General features: G+C 39.8%; 1 protein-coding gene across 1 annotated transcript in view; it reads right to left on the minus strand.

Moving 5' to 3' along the window:
• FMN2 (formin 2) overlaps positions 1-19,682 on the minus strand; it is a 391,745-nt gene that overhangs the window by 346,232 nt on the left and 25,831 nt on the right. The window contains exon 2 of the mRNA XM_030303011.1: positions 6,962-7,128. Coding sequence (XP_030158871.1) covers positions 6,962-7,128 — 167 coding nt within the window. The remainder of the gene's footprint in view (positions 1-6,961; positions 7,129-19,682) is intronic.

Here is a 19,682-nt window from a genome sequence, read left to right on the forward strand (position 1 = left end):
TAGATAGACAGACAGATAGATAGATACAGGTTTCTTCTCCCAAAAGAAAACAAAATAAAAGGCAATCAAGAACTTTGTTGTGCTAGATGAGGGCTCCCTATATCAGAAAGGGATAAATCAAATGTAACTGAACTAAATACGGGATACTTTTGAACAAGTGACTGTTTATTAAAATAACAGAATCCATGGGAACTTAACCCCAGAAACATCCTCATCTGAGTGGCCTGGGGGCTGTGATATTGGGATATTAAAAAGGAAATGAAATCAGAGCACACTATCGCCTCTGCAAGGCAACAGTTACAGGGTGTCCAAACATTTTCTCAACTTTTAAAATAAAATTAAAAATTAACCTTAGGGGTGCTTAGGTGGCTCAGTCTGTTAAGCATCGGACTCTTGACTTAGCTCAGGTCACGATCTCACGTCAAGCCCCACATCCAGCTCTGCACTCACAGCATGGAGACTGCTTGAGATTCTCTCTCTCTCTCTCTCTCTCTCTCTCTCTCTCTTTCTCTCTCTCTCTTTCTCTGTCTCTCTCTCCCTTTCAAAATAAATGAATAAACATTTTTTAAAACAATTAACCTTAAAAATATACCTGAAGGATAAAAGTGTTCTTGGTAGAAGCTAGAAAGCTCAGGTTGGGACCAGGTGGAGGAGAAAGTAGAGACACTAGATAGCCTAATTATGTGAGGTGGGTGGGGCAGCAGGAGACATCATCCGAAGTCAATGAAACGACAAAATAATCTGAACCATATTATTTAAGGTTCAAGGCAGAATTATCAAAGGGAAACTAGAAGACCAGTATTAACTATACTGGAAGGAATGGGGAGGGGAAAGGTTGGGAAATACCTAAATCCTAATCTGTGACAGCCCAAAGGCAAATCAGCAAATTTAAAATATCAAAGTTAAAACCATCAAAACAAGAACAAGGAGAGCCAGGCAAGGGTAGAACTAGAGTGGGAGAGGCCAAGGCCAGGAGCAGAGCTCTTCTTTAACCACGTGAACGTAGTACCTTAGACCTCTTTTAAGTCCTTAAAATTAAACAAACAAAGACTAAAATAAGTAAAACTGAGGGAAAGGATTATATTTTCAATCTACTCTTGTCACCCTGCTTCTCATGAGTTTAGGCAATGATTACCTGAGTAATGGAACAGATGTAAAACTATGGCTACAAAATGAATTTTGTTAAATGAAATCTTCTATTTTACTACTGACTCCTATGTTGAGATTAGAGGGAAGTCTGCAAGGAAAAGAAATGTTCAGCTAAAATAATTTAAAAAGATGGTCTGAAAATTAAATATAATTTTAAATCACACTTAAAAGCTTCCTGAGACCTAATCCTATACACAGTGTTTCAAAAACAGACGTACAGTAATGTATGTGTGTGTGTGTGTGTGTGTGTGTGTGTGTGCATTTTCTTAGAACTGAAAGGTGTGTCATGGCTTTTATTTCTTCTCAGAAAAAGATCTGTGTGGCTTTGACTAAAAAGAATCCAAGTATTCTTCCTACTCTGAAAAAAACTGGATTCAAATAGAAATGATCATTTCTATTTGTTCACTTAAGTCTTCATTCCAGCTACTGGTGACGGTGAGCAGAGTGTATTTCATCAGTTTTTCAGCAGAGACCATTATTGGTTTTGATTGATGAATTATTTTTCTGACACGTTCAGGATCATGTTTTCTTTATGCCTTTTTAGCCTGAATTTTCATGTCTTCCTTCTCTTTAATTCTAGCCTCACTAATAACTCATTCAAACTTATATCCATTTACACACATAGCAAGGAGCTCTTGCCCATCTGGTAAGCATGGGATTACTACATAGTTAGCAAAATTAGTAAAACCTGCCAAACCCAAAAAAGCGAGGGATCCAAAAATATTCTACTAGGAAGACATTTAAAATCAGTTCTAAAGGAGTAAGTATAATCATTTACTCCTGCCAAAATCTTTGGGCCAAGTAAACTTGCTTTATTTTTTGTGATGCAGAGGCAACATGATATCTGACACAGTGATGATTAAAGAAATCCGAGAAGACCTATGTGAGAAAACTGTGGTTTGCTGGAAAACAGTCGCTAATGAATACGACTCAGAAAAACCTAATATAAATAAAAGCATTCAAAGGAAAAGGGATCTTGAGGGACCACATACTGAACCTATTCTTGCAAAATGACCTCCATCTACAACTAACAGGCAATGAGCCAGAGCCCGTGGTCAGCCACAGGCTGAGGCCTAGCATTCTTTGTCCACAGGGAGCAGGGCAGTGGCCCAAAACTGCCAAGTTACAGCTGATTCTTGAACAAGTCGGGTTTGAACTATGTGGGTTCACTTATATACTTTTTTATAGTACAGTAAATGTATTTTCCTTCCTTATGATTTTCTTAATAACATTCTCTTCTCCCTAGCTTACTTTATTGTAAGAATACGGTATGTAATACGTATAACGTGCAAAACATGTGTTAATCAACTAGGTTTTGTCATCAGTAAGGCTTCCAATCAACAGTAGGCCCTGAGTAGTTAAATTGGGGGGGAAGTCAAAAGTTGTATGTGAAGTTTTGACTGTGTGTGGGGGGTGTGCCCCTCACCCCCACACTGTTCAAGGGTCAACTATAGATGATGTGACATAATGAAGTTTTTGCTATTTCTTTTTTTTTTTTAATTTTTTTTTTAACGTTTATTTATTTTTGAGACAGAGAGACTGAGCATGAATGGGGGAGGGTCAGAGAGAGGGAGACACGGAATCTGAAACAGGCTCTAGGCTCTGAGCTGTCAGCACAGAGCCCGACGCGGGGCTCGAACTCACGGACCGCGAGATCATGACCTGAGCTGAAGTCGGCCGCTTAACCGACTGAGCCACCCAGGCGCCCCTTTTTCTTTTCTTTTTTTCTTTTTTAATTTTTTTTTTAAGTTTTTGCTATTTCTAAGGATTTATGGCAAACATTTCCGGAGAGAGATTTTTTCTAACCCTTGAGAAATGACTAGAACAGGCTCCAGAAGGAAAAAAGTCTTTCCTCACCACAAAAAAAAAATACCATGATCTACAATTAAACAATACAATCTACCAAGCAGTAGTAATGTGCATGTGTTTTCTCTCGTTAGCTTCAGAAATGATCTAGCTTAGAATTCTATCGGATATACAAAACCAACAACAGTAACAAAAAACAAAAAAAAAAAAAGCAAAAGGCAAATGTGAGGATATGTCAGAGAATAAGAAGTAAGTTGATAGTTTCTGGGTCCCCAGGTTAGTAATGGAAATGGAAAAAGATAATGGACAATGCTATCAGGCCTATAAAGGATCTCCATCTTTCTTTCTGTTCTATGAATACATGGCTATGCAAAGGGCTACAAACCTGATGGTTGAAATATCTTTATATCATGGCCCTAATTTTGATTAGCTAATAAAGTCAACATCATTCCACCAGTGAAAAGCAAAAGCTAATGTTTGTCAGCTTATATGCTAAGTATTAGTTTTCTAAATAAACAGAATTTTATTCAAGAAAAGTATATAACGAGCACTAGTCCTGTCCTTACAACATTTTCCTCCTAAAACAGACCTGGCTTCTCTACATCTTAATAAATGGCACAACCATCTACCCAGCTGCTTAAAATAAAAAACTAAGAAGTTATAGTTGACTTTCTTTTTCCACTGCCCCCACGTCTAACTTACCAGAAGTCCCATCAGCTCCACCTACAGAATCCATCTCACACCCAAGGACTCTAACTCCCTCACCACCATCCTACCCCAAGTTACCACCACCATCCCTCACTCAACTATTCCAATAAGCCCACCTGGACTTCCTACTTCTATTTCTGCCTCCAATACTCCATTATCCAAAGACTAGGATAAATGATTCATGTAAAATATGTTCTTGCCCTGCATAAAACCTTCCCAAAGCTCCTACTTATATAAAAATCTATTTTCCTTCCATGGCTTTCAGGACCCTGCACATTCTGACCCTGAGTCCTTTCTGTCCTCAACTCATTAAACTTCACCTATGCAGGTGCTCAGGCTGTGTGCTTAGGTCATGCTTATACTCTCCCTAGACCCTCTGTACTTATCAGGTGAGCTTCCTGGAATGATCTTCCCTCAGACCTCCCATCAGGAATCCTTAGTGAGGCTTCCCCTACACTTACCCTACCCCACCCTCATTCACCCTATCGTGTTACTAGGGTTTATTTCCTTTATAGCATTTACTAGAATCTGATGTAAATTCATGACCTATGCTTTTACTTGTTGTTTTGTTTTGTCTTTTATGTGTCTCTCCCCACCATGAAGAGGATATAAATTTCAGGAGAACAGAAATCCTATTTCTCTTCCTCAGTGACATATCTATGGAGACTAAAGCACTCCCTGGCATATAGAATGTATTTGGTAAGCATCTGTGAATGAATGAACATTATCACTCAAAGCTCTTTACCTTTTAGTGTTCTTGAAACTTATGTGAAGTCTTTTCATATTATTTATAGCATTTCTAAAGCAAAATGTTAGGCCCTAAAAAATGTATAATATAACATGGGGCTAAAATCAAAAAGGTTGAATGAAGAAAGCTAATCCACAAACCATATCAGTGAGATCCCTAAGTCAAAACTCTTTACTGCTCTAATTATGTGTATAAATGGCAAGAGGAGGAAAAGGAGGGAATCAGATGTTCTTAGGGAAGGGATCAAAGTTGGGTTAGGAATAGTGCCAGTTATGAATTTATTCCCACATGGTCATCAGTCTCGAAAGGCTACTTTCCCCAAGAGAATTGTTGGTTAGAAATCCTCCCAACAGCAATTTTCTGGAAATCAGCAAAGAAACTAATTATCAGGAATTTCTCCGCACACAGATAAGTGCCTTCCTCTCCATTTCCCCACTAATACCTCAGTCTACATAACTCCCTATATTGTTACCTCTGTTGAGTTTTGAAGAAAATCCTTGACTGTGCATACAGGAAATGCACAGTTGTGTGACTGAACTTCTGTTTAAGTATATGGAATAACATTTCTTACTAAAGTGGCTTTAAATTCTTATTTGTTTTGTGTTTAGTTTGGCAGGGGGAGTAGAGATGTTCTACAGAGCCAACAAATAAAGGAGAAAATACAATCACAGAAAGTTGAGGGAAAGAAATTCTTATTCTGAGGAAATTACTTTCTACCATATTAAGGGATTTTATTTGTTTGCTTTTCCCTCTCTTTGCCGTACCCAGCTGTCCTCCAAACAGACAATCATGAGAGGGGTTACTACTCTAACACAGGAATGGAGGGAGGTGGAAGATGAGAAACAGCCAGTTCAGGGGCACCTGGGTGTTTCAGTCAGTTAAGGGACCGACTCTTGATTTCAGCTCAGGTCATTATCTCACAGTTTGTGCAATCAAGCCCTGAGTCAAGCCCCACATTGGGCTCCACAGAGCTCGCACACTCCCTCTGTCTCAAAATAAATAAACATTACAAAAAAGCAGCAGCCAGTTCAGTGATTAAGAAAGAAAAAAAAGGAGGTATAGAATAATCCTATTCTTTTCAGTTTATTCCAATTCCACATTTATTGAATGAGAAGACTGTTTACCTCTAAACTTTAAGAGGATAATGCAGTCATTTTGCGGGTAGTTCCAATCAAAAGGCAAGCTTTAGACATGGCCAGGGTTTGCCTTTGTGCCACATTTATTTTAATCCCAACGTGCAAATTTATGTATTTTCTAGAACACAGCTCTCTGCACACTTTTAGCTACACAGTCCCCAGGTGTTCAGTTTCTATCATAACACAATTCTCTCATCAAACAAAAAAAAAAGAAAAACGAAGGAAGGAAAATTTTAAATTATCCAATTCTTCCCATAGAATAGAAAGATCTACCTAGAAATAATTAGCTAGTGCCATTTTTAAAAATAATTAAATAAAAAGATCTTAAGAAGCAAGATTCACAAGTCACAGCACATCCTGAGAAGCCTTCTTTCACATGGAAAGTGTCAAGAAGATCTCACGATACTTTACGTGATTTATTTCCCTAATACTGAAGGGAGATCAAGGAAGAACATAGTTTATAATGTATGAAGAAGAGAAAGAAGAAATGCAAGACATATAGACATTTTATTATTTACTGTCACATCTTGATCAGGGCTCATTTTCATTGCCTTTCAAAAGTCACCATTATTTCATTCACTGGTCAATAGCATGTATACTAAAGGCACAGAAGAAGGGTGTAGTTGGAAGCAAGGAAACAACTGTAACGAACCCATATGGTCGAGAACCCATTACTCTGCCTCACAAATACTGGGCTCTGCACAAGTGAGCCAACCAGACCTTCAATTTTCCTATCAGAAAATCGTACAGGAGCATTCTGACATATCTGGGTTTTAGACGCAACTCAATACAACTACCGATGTCACACGTGCACCACATACCTGAGAAACATTAGCAATACCTGGCTTGAGAATGATAATCCAGCTGTGCTGATTGATATTCACTAGGAATTATGAATATGCCTTTTCGATTACTGGTTCACAGTATGAATGCTCTTGGTGGATGGGAGCTGGGGAGAAAGCAGACAATGCTGCTTCATATCAATGGTTAGGAAATAGATGAGCTGTGAACACACTGAAAGAGCGTTCTAGGCACCCATGGAAACCTGCAGCCCCCTGGGAACAAAGCTCTGGCCCTCTGGTACTGCTTGTGAAGTAATGTCCGTGACCAGCCAAGTAGGCAGTCCTGACTCAGAGCCACTGGAAAATCATTACCGATTAAAGCAGGTTAGAAAACTGTCACGAGTGACCATCTGTTAAGAAAAGGAGGTTTGACAAATATACTTAGGATTACTTAAGTGAGGAAGGAAAGTGTAGAAATTAAATAGACATGCTGAGCTGCTGAGTGGCTGAGGGAAGGATGACTTGCATCACATGTTGGTATTTAAAGTGTGGGGTGACTGGGCAGACACACATCACAGCTGCTATTTTAACTCCAATCTGCCTCGCAGACAGAAGTAAATGTTCCTACTTACATCAAATGGAGCTGAACTTGATTGGGCGTTCTGATCACATGGTTCCCTGAAGCAGTCACTGAAAGGAAGTAGAAGACCCATGGCAATGATCCGGGAGCAAAACTTCTCTGCTTCTTCTGGAGGCCCGTTCTCTTGTTGGCTGAACAGCTTCTCCAACAGAGTTCGCCCTGCAGATGAAATACAGTCAGGAGCACTGGCATGTCACCTGGCTCGGAACCCTCCCAGAGGAGTGAAGCCTGGAAAAACACCACCAGTGAGCATCACTGTTGCCAAGGCCACTGAAGTGCACAGACAGCAGCTTCTCAAACACAGAGAAAACTCCATAGTCTGAGGACTGGGATACCGCATGGGAGAAGGTGGCTCTGGTTTGCTCTCCCATCCCCCAAAATATCTCCTGCCCCAAAAGAGGTTACGCCACATGATGGCCCACCTGAAGAAGTATATTTCCACCTAAAGAAGTGCCCAGCCTTTGGGATTATCATTGGTAACCCTCCTTCCTCTCTTCATTTACCCTGCTAATGGCTCCCTGAGGGAGCAGTTAGCAACCACCAAGTGGACTAAGAAATGTCAGTGACTGACATTCATGGTCTCTGGCATGGCAATAGACAAGGGCAGAGAATGAGGACACAGGAGGCAGGGAAAGGCCCCAACGCCCAAGAAAAGAGCCAGCAAGTATGTCAGACAAATTTTTTTCATATGATCCTCAGAACCATAGCTCTATGGTAGGTGCAAACTTCAGCTTTTATTTCCCTAGAAGAGACCAGAGAAGACAGGCACGAGAACAGGACACTGGCCGAGGACCAAGAGGGCTGGGTTCCACCTAGTGCCATGGTTCTCAATCCCAGCTATACCTCAGACTCATCTGGGAGAACACAATGGCTGGAGGTCCCTAATCCTTTCTAATTACCACTCACTCTCTACTTTATTACCCTTTAGAAATTCATTCAGCTGATTCCTGCATTAGTCAACTATGATAGACACAGAAGATTTCCAGCATCCCTCCCAGGGCTACAACTGCTCCCTCAGTTCTTGCCCTGCTCCTGCCCCTCCCTGTAATTAGCGGATTCATTCTTCAAATTTAGATGAAAATTGCTTATTCAAAAAAGCCTTCAGTGACCCCCTTCCATACTCTTTTGGCGCCTTTCTTAGTTCTTTGTGTAATTAATTATTTTAATCATGTGTGTACTTATTTAACATCTACACCTCTCACTAAAATAAACTCCCTGACAGCCAGCATATATCCTGCAAATATGGCCTCTCACACATAAGAAGCATTAATAAATATTTTTAGGATTTCTGCATAAATGCAATGCTATGATTCTGTGACAAAGACTTGTTCCTATCATAGTCAGAACTGGGAAGGAAAAGGCAAGGGAATTAAAAGCAAAAGTGAATTACTGGGACCTTATGAAGATAAAAAGCTTCTGCACAGCAAAGGAAACAACCAACAAAACTAAAAGGGAACCAACGGAATGGGAAAAGATATTTGCAAATGACATATCGGACAAAGGGCTAGTATCTAAAATCTATAAAGAGCTCACCAAACTCCACACCCGAAAAACAAATAACCCAGTGAAGAAATGGGCAGAAAACATGAATAGACACTTCTCTAAAGAAGACATCCAGATGGCCAACAGGCACATGAAAAGATGTTCAGCGTCGCTCCTTATCAGGGAAATACAAATTAAAACCACACTCAGGTATCACCTCACGCCAGTCAGAGTGGCCAAAATGAACAAATCAGGAGACTATAGATGCTGGAGAGGATGTGGAGAAATGGTAACCCTCTTGCACTGTTGGTGGGAATGCAAATTGGTGCAGCCGCTCTGGAAAGCAGTGTGGAGGTTCCTCAGAAAATTAAAAATAGACCTACCCTATGACCCAGCAATAGCACTGCTAGGAATTTACCCAAGGGATACAGGAGTACTGATGCATAGGGGCACTTGTACCCCAATGTTCATAGCAGCACTCTCAACAATAGCCAAATTATGGAAAGAGCCTAAATGTCCATCAACTGATGAATGGATAAAGAAATTGTGGTTTATATACACAATGGAATACTACGTAGCAATGAGAAAAAATGAAATATGGCCTTTTGTAGCAACGTGGATGGAACTGGAGAGTGTAATGCTAAGTGAAATAAGCCATACAGAGAAAGACAGATACCATATGGTTTCACTCTTATGTGGATCCTGAGAAACTCAACAGGAACCCATGGGGGAGGGGAAGGAAAAAAAAAAAAAAAAAGACGTTAGAGTGGGAGAGAGCCAAAGCATAAGAGACTGTTAAAAACTGAGAACAAACTGAGGGTTGATGGGGGGTGGGAGGGAGGGGAGGGTGGGTGATGGGTATTGAGGAGGGCACCTTTTGGGATGAGCACTGGGTGTTGTATGGAAACCAATTTGTCAATAAATTTCATATATATATATATATATATATATATATATATATATATAAAAGAAAAAAAAAAGAACTGGGAAGGAAATACCTCTATACCAGAGATAAGCAAACTCTTTCTATAAAGGATCAAACAATAAATATTTTAGGCTTTGAGGGCCACATAAGGTCTCTGCTGCACGTTCTTCTTCATTTTCATTTTGAACAGCTTTAAAATGTAAAAAGCATTCTTAGCTTAGAGCTATGCAAAACCAGGCACAGGTACGTACTTGTTAGAACAACTAAATTTCAAATGTATAAATGTCTGTCAGGAGACTAATCATACAATTTTGAGGTCTCTTTCCTATTCCCATTTTACATATCTTATGACTGAAAACAGCCAGAAAATGAAGTAGTTCTTTCCTGTAACTCAGAAACTTTGTATGACAGAAAGTAAGGGAGATAGGACCTTCCATATATGAGAGTATTTAAGTGGGAGTGAGTAAATGTGTATGTGTATCAAGCCAAAAATTATCAAAAAGGGAATGGAATAATGTGGAAGTTCCTCCCTGGAACTTCAGCTCCATGATGAACAAACACAACCCTCAAGCCTTCATCCAGGGCTTCTCAACCACAACTCCACGGACACCTTGGGATGGATAATTCTCTGTCCTGTGCTGTCCTGTGCATTGTAGGATGTAGGCAGCATCACTCACTATTACTCAATAGATGCCAGCAGCATAACCACTGCACCTCCCATTGTAAGACGCCAAGTGTCTTCAGACATTGCCACATGTCCCCCAGCTAGCAAAATCACCCCAGCTTGAGAATCCCTGCCTCAGCCTCTCTGAAGGGAACCTCACCTGATTGCATGGAAAGTAACCTGGCTGCCACGTGAATCCTTCTCTAGCAGCCCTCTCACATGGACACATTTTGTACCAAATCGCACATATATTAGGGGTAGGAAGTGAGCGAGTGACTTCCTTGATCCCCATTAGTAATTTCAAGTGATTTATTCTCCAAAACCATCAGCATGGTTAGACCTGTCACTGGCTAGACCAGCTGTCATCCTTCTCCTTTCTTCCATCCACTGACTTCTTGTCATTCCTGATCCCCTCCCTGCCATTCACTGAATACTTTACCTCCTGACTCAACTGCTCTGTTTTCCACCTCTACTCTTATCAGTGATTCTGACATCCACACGGAGATCAAACCAACACCCAGGGAGAAAACTCATCTGAGATCTTGAATCCTTGCCTCCAGTCAGTGCTTTCTCTTCCCCCACACAGGCAACCCATTCAGAAGACCAATTTCAAACTTTACTCCAGCCCTCCATGGCTTCCTATCAACCTCGGACAAAAACCCAACTGTCACCATGACTCAAGAGGCCCTTCCCCTCCTGTCACCTTTTCCTGCTCTCCCTGAGGGCACTCTGACCTACAGGCCTCCTCCTCTTTAGCACACAGAGCTCATGCTTACCTCAGAGACTTTTGTACTAGAACACTCTTTCCAACATACTTGAATGACTCACTGTTTCATCTTATTCAGGCCTCTGCTCAGTTGTCTTTTCCACTGAGATAACTTCCTGACCCTCCATTTCTCAAATAGCATTGTCAGTCACTCTTTTTCACATTATCCCTCTTTATTCTTCAGAGATCTCAGCTTTTGAATTTTTGTGAGTCTGTCTCTTCCTCCTGGAAAGTAAACTCCATTTTAGCAGACTCCATTGTTTGGTTACCACCTTTTACCCAGTATCTCAAGAAAGACCTGACATGTAGTTGCTCAATTAATGTTTTGATCATAAATTAATCAATATATGTACAAATGTCTGGAAGTAACATCTAATCCTTGGCCACTGCCTTCTATCCTTTCAACTCATATTCTAGAACCCCTTCTGAGGGCCCATCCTCCACAGGGATCTTGAGTGTATCATCCCTGACACTGTCACACAATCCATCACTCCCTTCCTCACCTGCTTAAATTCCATGTCCCACCACTGTAATCGTATCATTCAAACACTGCAGCTCCCCTGCCCCTCTCCCCCATGGGAGCCAGTAAAATTTCCAAACCCCAATTTGTTCCATTCTAGACGTCCACCTTTTCTTTGCCTGAACCAGAGCAACTGGTCACTGTGAAGGAAAGACATGCATCCATTGTCTGCTTTCACTTTATTATCATGACTATAAACCTCAATTAGGCCCAACACTGCTCTGCATTCACATCTAAGCATATAGTCTCCAACACAATCATATACATTTCCTCCCCCCTTAACCCAGTCTTTTCTTTTTTTAATTTTCTTAAAGTTTATTTATTTTTGAGAGACAGAGAGACAGAGCATGATTGGAGAAGGGCAGAGAGAGAGGGAGACACAGAATCTGAGCAGGCTCCAGGCTCTGAGCTCTCAGCACAGAGCCTGATGTGGGGACTGAACCCACAAACTGCGAGATCATGACCTGAGCTGAAGTTGGACGTTCAACCAAGTGACCAACTAAGTCACCCAAGTGCCCCAACCCAGCCCTTTCAATGATGAGATAATGATCTTCTCAAATAATTCACTGAGAAAATGGAAGAAACCAAGGGAAACTGTGAATATGCAAAAACATCTACACTGATACCCTTCTCTGCCTTCCTCGTAGAGGAAGAAGGCCCTGCTCCAAACAAAAGCAAGTTCTTCCCCTCAGTGTTCTAGATCGAATTCCTTATGGCATGGTCTGGAATTCACTTCTTTCACTATTCCTTCTCTCTCCTGAATAAAGAACATTTCCATCTTTAGTGGACATTTCTAGATCACACAAACATACTTAATTTAAAACGAAAATCTCCCTTAGCCCACATCACTCCTTACCCCCCACTACTGTCCCATTTCTTGATTTCCCTTCACATCAAAACTACTGACCAAAATTACCTACACTTACTACCTCTAGCCCCTCACTCCTGGCTCAGCCCACCCTAATTTGAGACATCAGTTTGACTTCTATCCCCACCATACAATAGAAACTGGTAGCCAACACCATATCAATAATATTTATCTTCATCTTACTCAGTTTCTTAATCTCTCAGAAAATTTTCATCGTTGACTCACTCTTACTTCTTAGAATTCTTTGCTATCATCTCTATGATACCATACTTTCTTTTCTGGATCGGCCACTGTCTCTCAAGTCCCCTTTACTGCTTTCTCTACTCAACATGTCCTGGCTCATTCCATGCTTATTCTTATTGCTCTGTGTAATCTCACCCAGCCAATACACGCTCCTCTCCTTGAAACCAGGGCAGATTTTTTGTCACTGCATCAACTGAGTATGGCAGAGTGACATCATACTTGGAAAAAATTCATGAGGCAGGTATGCATGGGCATGGGCAACGAGTTTGTCAATTTTTTTGTCCCTCAACCTGGATTCAAGGTAAGCTGAAACCCAGAAGGCAGCAACATCATTAACAGGAGAAGTTTTGCAGAGCAATTTTGCAATGTGTGTCCATGATCTTAAAATAAGTTCACTCCTTGACCCAAAAATTCAACTGCGGAGAATCAATCCTAGGTAAATATTCAGATATAACCAAAGAGTGTTACATCACAGGATTACTGTGAAGATTACATGACAAAATACATGTAAAGTGCTTAGCACAGCTCCTGCTACAATAATAAATGGATTATTAATAGTAAAAAATAATGAAAGAAATTAAAATGTGCGACAAAAAAAACCACAGCATTAAAACAAAGATGGCTTTATATACATGGCTAAATACGTAGCCATTAAAATCATGCTATTATAGAAAAAATAATAACTCAATGAATTTAAACATATTGAGTATATGAAAAGTAATAAGAAAATAAAAATAGGTATCTCTGGAGAATTCTAGGGCACCAATCATCACTGATAACAGAGAATTAATGGGAAATAAAAGAAACATTTCCAGTATGAACTGTATTTCAAGGTAATATGACATCTAGTGAACAAAGAAAAGTTTTCAATATAGAAAAGTTCTAGCCAAAAGGGACAAAAAATGACAAAATTAAAAAATCACCATGATGCGATCTCTAATTAAGTCCTTTTGCATTCCCCAATGGTCACTTAATGAATAGCAAATGGATGGGAAACCCATTAGAGAAAAAAGTCAAAGTGAAAAATTTGCAAAGAAGGAATCAAGCTGCCACCCCCAAACCCATGAATCATTCACAGCCTCAATAAAATTAAAGCAGGCAGACACAGTGAACCTCCTGACATGGGTTTAGAAAGTATACAGTATTGCCCATCTAGCACAGATGCTATTCCCAACCCCTGGGACAAAAAGAGAAGAGGATTGAATCATGTGTCATATTGGACATAACTTTTAATCTAAGGTATCAGAGAGTTCTGAAAATGGACTGGCTTCCAGAAAAATCAGGCAACAAATTCTATTTGCATTCAGTATAATAATGGCATTATAGCATATTAAAAAGTCCCTTTTTGAGACACATCCTGAAGTATTTGAAATTAAACTAACATGATGCCTGGTATTGGTTTCAAATTTTCCCATGAGAAAGTGAGTCTGAGGGAGGCAGATAAAACCATCATGGCATTGGTAACTACTGAAGTTGGGTGATGGGTACGTGGGCTCATCGTACCTCTGCCAGTATATATGATTAAATCTTCACAACAAATATCTTAAATTACGCCATTACAAAGATTAATGACATGGAAATATGTGTCACAAATATGTGAAATAGTCAAGATTACAAAGCAAAATAAGCAAATAAATAAAGGGCACCTGGCTGGCTCAGTCAGTATAACATGCGACTCTAAGATTGCAAAGCTAAACAAGGTGTCTTCGTTATTCTACAAAAACAGGAGATGTGAGTTCAGTTTATTAAAGAGTCAAATGATTGTTGTAGGAACATGAAAAGTTTTTACTTTTTCTAGAACCCGCACTCTAGCCGCACTGTACTGAACCCTCTTCCTGACCAGGGAATGTGATTTGACCGCGGCACAGGCAGCAGACAGAGACATGGACTTCTGTTTATCTTCTCACAGTTGATGACTAGGGATTTAATTGGGACACACTAGCCTACTACATGAGATGCCCTGAATCTAAATTGGGGAGACTGAACTGACATAAAGCCTTCTGAACTTAAGCTTACTTCTTACCTGTGCAAACTGGCTGGCTAGGAGGTGGACACAGAGTCCCAGGTTCCCTCTGGCACTCCCTTCCGCACCCACTACCACACACAATTCAGGGTGCCCTGTGACTCCGGATCCCCTCACATTCCTCCTTGGTTAATACCTCTATACTAGACCAAGACATGTTGGTCACACCAAAAAATGAAAGTAATTGGTCCTGGAATATGAATAAGTATAACTTTCTCAAGTGTTCAGCTATTCAAAGCTTCATTTTACTTCAGAGTTTCATTCATTATTTAATCAACAATATTTACTGAGCTCTTACTAGGTACAAAGCATCTCTAAGTCAGTTTGCCAAAAAGCTATTTGCTTAATGAACAAGTTATGAAAAACTGCAGGTGAGCATGACAGGGGCTGGTGGGGGTGCCACCTCCTAGCAGGTAGTACCCTCCAGGGCCAAGGCCACATAGTCAGCCATGGATGACCCTTCAGGAGTGCATGCAGCCCAGGACTACTTATCAAGGAAATGCAAATGGGAAGCACAGGTAAATGAAGACCCAGGTTCCCCCATTGCCTAAGCAACACTCTCCTTGTAGCTGCAGCAACATTAAAACTTGAGAAAATTCCCAAAGACCAATAAAATCATTCTCTCTAGCACAGATACATGAGAAGGTACATAAGAAGTAGTCTCCGGTGGATTTATGACTCTAGGTGCATGGGCAGGAGAAGGGTCAATTTTCTCAGGCTCTCCCTTTTACCTCCCTCCTGCCCTGGACCCAAAGGAAAGACCCAGTGAGAGGAACAGTCTTTCTATCTTTCAAACCCAGTCTCTAACTGTCATTTCATCAATTAGGAAAGGTAGGACCAGGGACGTTAGGAGTTTTACCCAAGTGCACACTATCTTCATCTAAGGTAGACTCATCTCACAGATCATACAAATTACATATCTAACATACAGCCTGAAGAAATCTAGAAGAGTACACCCATAAGCAATTCTTTCATTTTCTGCCCATTCTTTTCCACTGAAAATACATGCAATATACCTCTAGAGTTCACAAAATACACCGGGGGACAAAGCATGGTACAGCAACATAACTTTAAGCTATGGAAGCCAAATGTCTTGGTGCCCTTCCTGATGCTACCATTGTTCAAACTATAGCTTCAAAGAAGCTACTCAATTTCTCTTAAGCTTCAGTTTCATCATCTATAACTAGAAATAATCATCTTCATTACCTCATATGATTGGTGTAAGAATTAAGTTGAAATAATTTTTTAACAGACTTAACACAGTGCCCAGTAAATATGACCTATTATTTTTTTTATCAAGATTCATTTCAAAGGTTCTGTACTCTTAACTAGGATAAGTAAAAATTTGGCTCAACCTACAGGAAGGAAATGATAAGTAATCAATGGAATCCTAAGAATGTACCTCTAATCTAAAAACATTAGAAAAATTATGATATATGGTGATCATAGATTAAAATATCTTTGTCCATCAAGTTTTCATTTTTGTTTTTATTTTTTGTTTTATATTCAGTGGATTTTAATGACATCAACTAGGTAATATTTAAGACTCTACTTTCTAGAATTCCTAAGTTTTGTTTTCTTCTAACTTGCATTATTTGTTTTACTGTATTTGTTATATTCATGTCAAAAATAACATTCCTCCAGGCCACCTGGGTGTCTCAGTCGATTAAGCGGCCGACTTCGGCTCAGGTCATGATCTCACGGTCCGTGAGTTCGAGTCCCGCATCAGGCTCTGTGCTGACAGCTCAGAGCCTGGAGCCTGTTTCAGATTCTGTGTCTCCCTGTCTCTGACCCTCCCCCATTCATGCTCTGGCTTTCTCTGTCTCAAAAATAAAAATAACCGTTAAAAAAAATTTTTTTTTAATAATATTCATCCAATGACAGAAAACTTATTAATCACTAATGTTTTCCAATTATTTTTTAACTGATCCCCTCTCCCTCCTCTAAAATACACTTAAACACCATAATTAGTAAACAGTATTCACTTTAGCATGTGGTATCAGCTTTATAGTCCTAGACTACCCTCAAATACTCCTCTTGCTTTGCTAAGCAAAACTCACGGGGCTGGACAAACATGGAAACAAGGCCAAATGCAGTGATCCTCACACATGAGGAAGAAGTAAAATCATGAGTCCCTTCCCTAGAGTTCTGTCGGGCAGCATGCAGTGACACTATAAAAAGGAGAAAACCTGTTTTGGGGACAGAATGATACAATATAAAGAGCACTTCCACATCGAGTCAGCATGTGAAGCAAATCAAGGGTTTACCATCATGATTTCAAAGCGATTGAGGAATGAAAAGGTTCTAGAATCGGCCTACAGAATGGAGGGTGGCACTCATACTCTGCTCTCCTAATTTGTATTCTAGGGAGCCCCCATTTCTGAGTGAGCCAGCAATTCTGGGCAAAGCTTCTAACCAACATTCTCTATGAACATATAAAAGAAGTAGACCACATGGTCTGCATCCTGCTGGGGCTAAGGATGTACTTACAATGACTAAGGCTCATGAAGCAGTACTTTAAATTTAGTCTATTCAGAACATACTATCTTAATTAAACATCCTTAGTGGAAATGTGTGTGTTTTTGTTTAGAAAGAGAGCTGCAAAGACAAGATACAACCAAACACTTACAATCTATCATCTGCCAAATAGATCCAGCAGAAGAAATAATCATGATGAAAACATGGTCCCTGTCCCTTACTAATAATAATACGCTATGACAATGTACTCAAATATTTGGGTGATAAATCCGAGGTCACACATGGGTAAGGGCTAAGTGTGAATTTGGTGTTTTATGTCCCATAACATCCTTCATTTAGAATTATCTGCTTTAGGAAAAAACCTCTTTGACCTCAGCTGCAGCAATTTCTTACTCGACACATCTCCAAAGGCAAGGGAATTAAAAGCAAAAAATGAACTATTGGGACCTCATCCAGATAAAAAGCTTCTGCACTGCAAAGGAAACAATCAACAAAACTAAAAGGCAACCATCAGAATGGAATAAGACATTTCCAAATGACATATCAGATAAAGGGCTAGTATCCAAAATCTATAAAGAACTCACCAAACTCCACACCCAAAAAACAAATAATCCAGTGAAGAAATGGGCAGAAGACATGAATAGACACTTTTCCAAAGAAGACATCCAGATGGCCAACAGACACATGAAAAGATGCTCAACATCACTCATCATCAGAGAAATACAAATCAAAACCACACTGAGATACAACCTCACACTCGTCAGAGTGGCTAAAATGAACAAATCAGTAGACTATAGGTACTGGTGAGGACGTGGCAAAATGGGAACCCTCTTGCACTGCTGGTGAGAATGCAAACTGGTGCCGCCAAATCTGGAAAACAGTGTGGAGTTTCCTCAAAAAATTAAAAATAGAACTACACTATGACCCAGCAATAGCACTGCTAGGAATTTACCTAAGGGGTACAGGAGTGCTGATGCATAGGGGCACATGTATCCCAATGTTTACAGCAGCACTCTCAACAATAGCCAAATTATGGAAAGAGCCTAAATGTCCATCAGCTGACGAGTGGATAAAGAAGATGTGGTTTATATATACAGTGAAATACTATTTGGCAATGAGAAAGAATGAAATCTGGCAATTTGCAGCAATGTGGATGGAACTGGAGGGTATTATGCTAAGTGAAATAAGCTACGCAGAGAAAGACAGATACCATATGTTTTCACTATATGTGCATCTTGAGAAACTTAACAGAAGGCCATGGGGGGGGGGAGTGGGGGAAAAAAGTTACAGAGAGGGAGGGATGCAAACCCTAAGAGACTCTTAAGGACTGAGAACAAACTAAGAGTTGATGGGGGTTGGGGGAGAGGGGAAAGTGGGTGATGGGCATTGAGGAGTGCACTGGGGATGAGCACTGGGTGTTGCACGGAAACAAATTTGACAATAAATTATATTGAAAAATAATTAAAAAATTAAATTAAAGCATAAAAGAAAAGAATTACCTGCTTTAAATTTATACTCTAAGAGCCTACAAACACATCATTGGTATTTTTTTTCCTTTTGTGTATTTTTAATGGTTGAAAGAAGAACAGAATATGACTGCTATATTTTGAAAGGGGTCAACATAAGTTCCATATCTTACACAAAAAGAGAATTATGCAGAAGTCTTATTATGTTAGGTTTTTTCCTGATCTTCTAGCTCAGCTGTATCTACCTAATAAACTTCTGATAGCCCATATTATCTATCAACTGAAATAATAAGAGGAAATGAGTTGTTGGCAAGCAGAGATATCACATATTGTGTATCATCATGTGCTGATGGTCTGTGCTGGAGAAATAAGAAAAAGCATGTATGACAGTCCAATTACGATCAAATAGAAACTAACAGGTCTAGTTTCAGATACCAATGCTGCAAGTTTTACAATAAGAGGAAGACCTCCTTAGCATAAATACCTAGGGTTGTTTTCAGGCAAGACAAATCTATAGTCAAATCACTGAACACATCATAGGAAAAACAAGTCATAGGACATATGAGGATAACTAACGCTCAGTCCCTACCTGCAGAGAAGATAACCTCAGCTCATGAAGGGATATGAACAGAACGAGAATGAAGCTCTCTGCTCTCCCTGGACAGAACCCCCTCCACCTGTAGACAGCATGGACTAAACACTTTTCAAGGAAGCTCCCTCCTCTGAGCACATCATCAGCTCAAAATTCCAGACAAGAAAGAAACACGTCAATATTTAAACTTTATAAAACACTTGCAGATTGGCCTGCAGATGTGCTGGTTTTCTGAGACCTCAATAATATGTACCTTTATAATTGTTTTGAAGAAGTTGACTGCTCTGTGTGGTGAACTTAGACTCATTTTTGATGCAATTTGTTACCTGACACTGACAATATGGAAAAGAGTAGTAATAAATGTATTTGACATCAATTATAATAAAACGTCACACTGAGAGCATTAAAAAAGTGACTTTGGAATCAATTGATGTCATATACCACATCAACAAAATGAAAAACAAAAATCATGCGATCAATTGATGTAGAAAAAGCATTTAACAAAGTACAACATCCATTTGTGATAAAAACTCTCAGCAAACTAGGGTTAGAGGGAACATACCTCACATAATAAAGGCCATTTATGAAAAACCCGCAACTAACATAATATTCAATGGTGAAAATCTAAGGTCAGGAAGGAACAAGACAAGGATGTCCCTTCTCACCACTTTTATTCAACATAGTAG

Source organism: Lynx canadensis, chromosome F1 (genome assembly GCF_007474595.2).
Source record: "Lynx canadensis isolate LIC74 chromosome F1, mLynCan4.pri.v2, whole genome shotgun sequence".
Lineage (NCBI taxonomy): Eukaryota > Metazoa > Chordata > Mammalia > Carnivora > Felidae > Lynx > Lynx canadensis.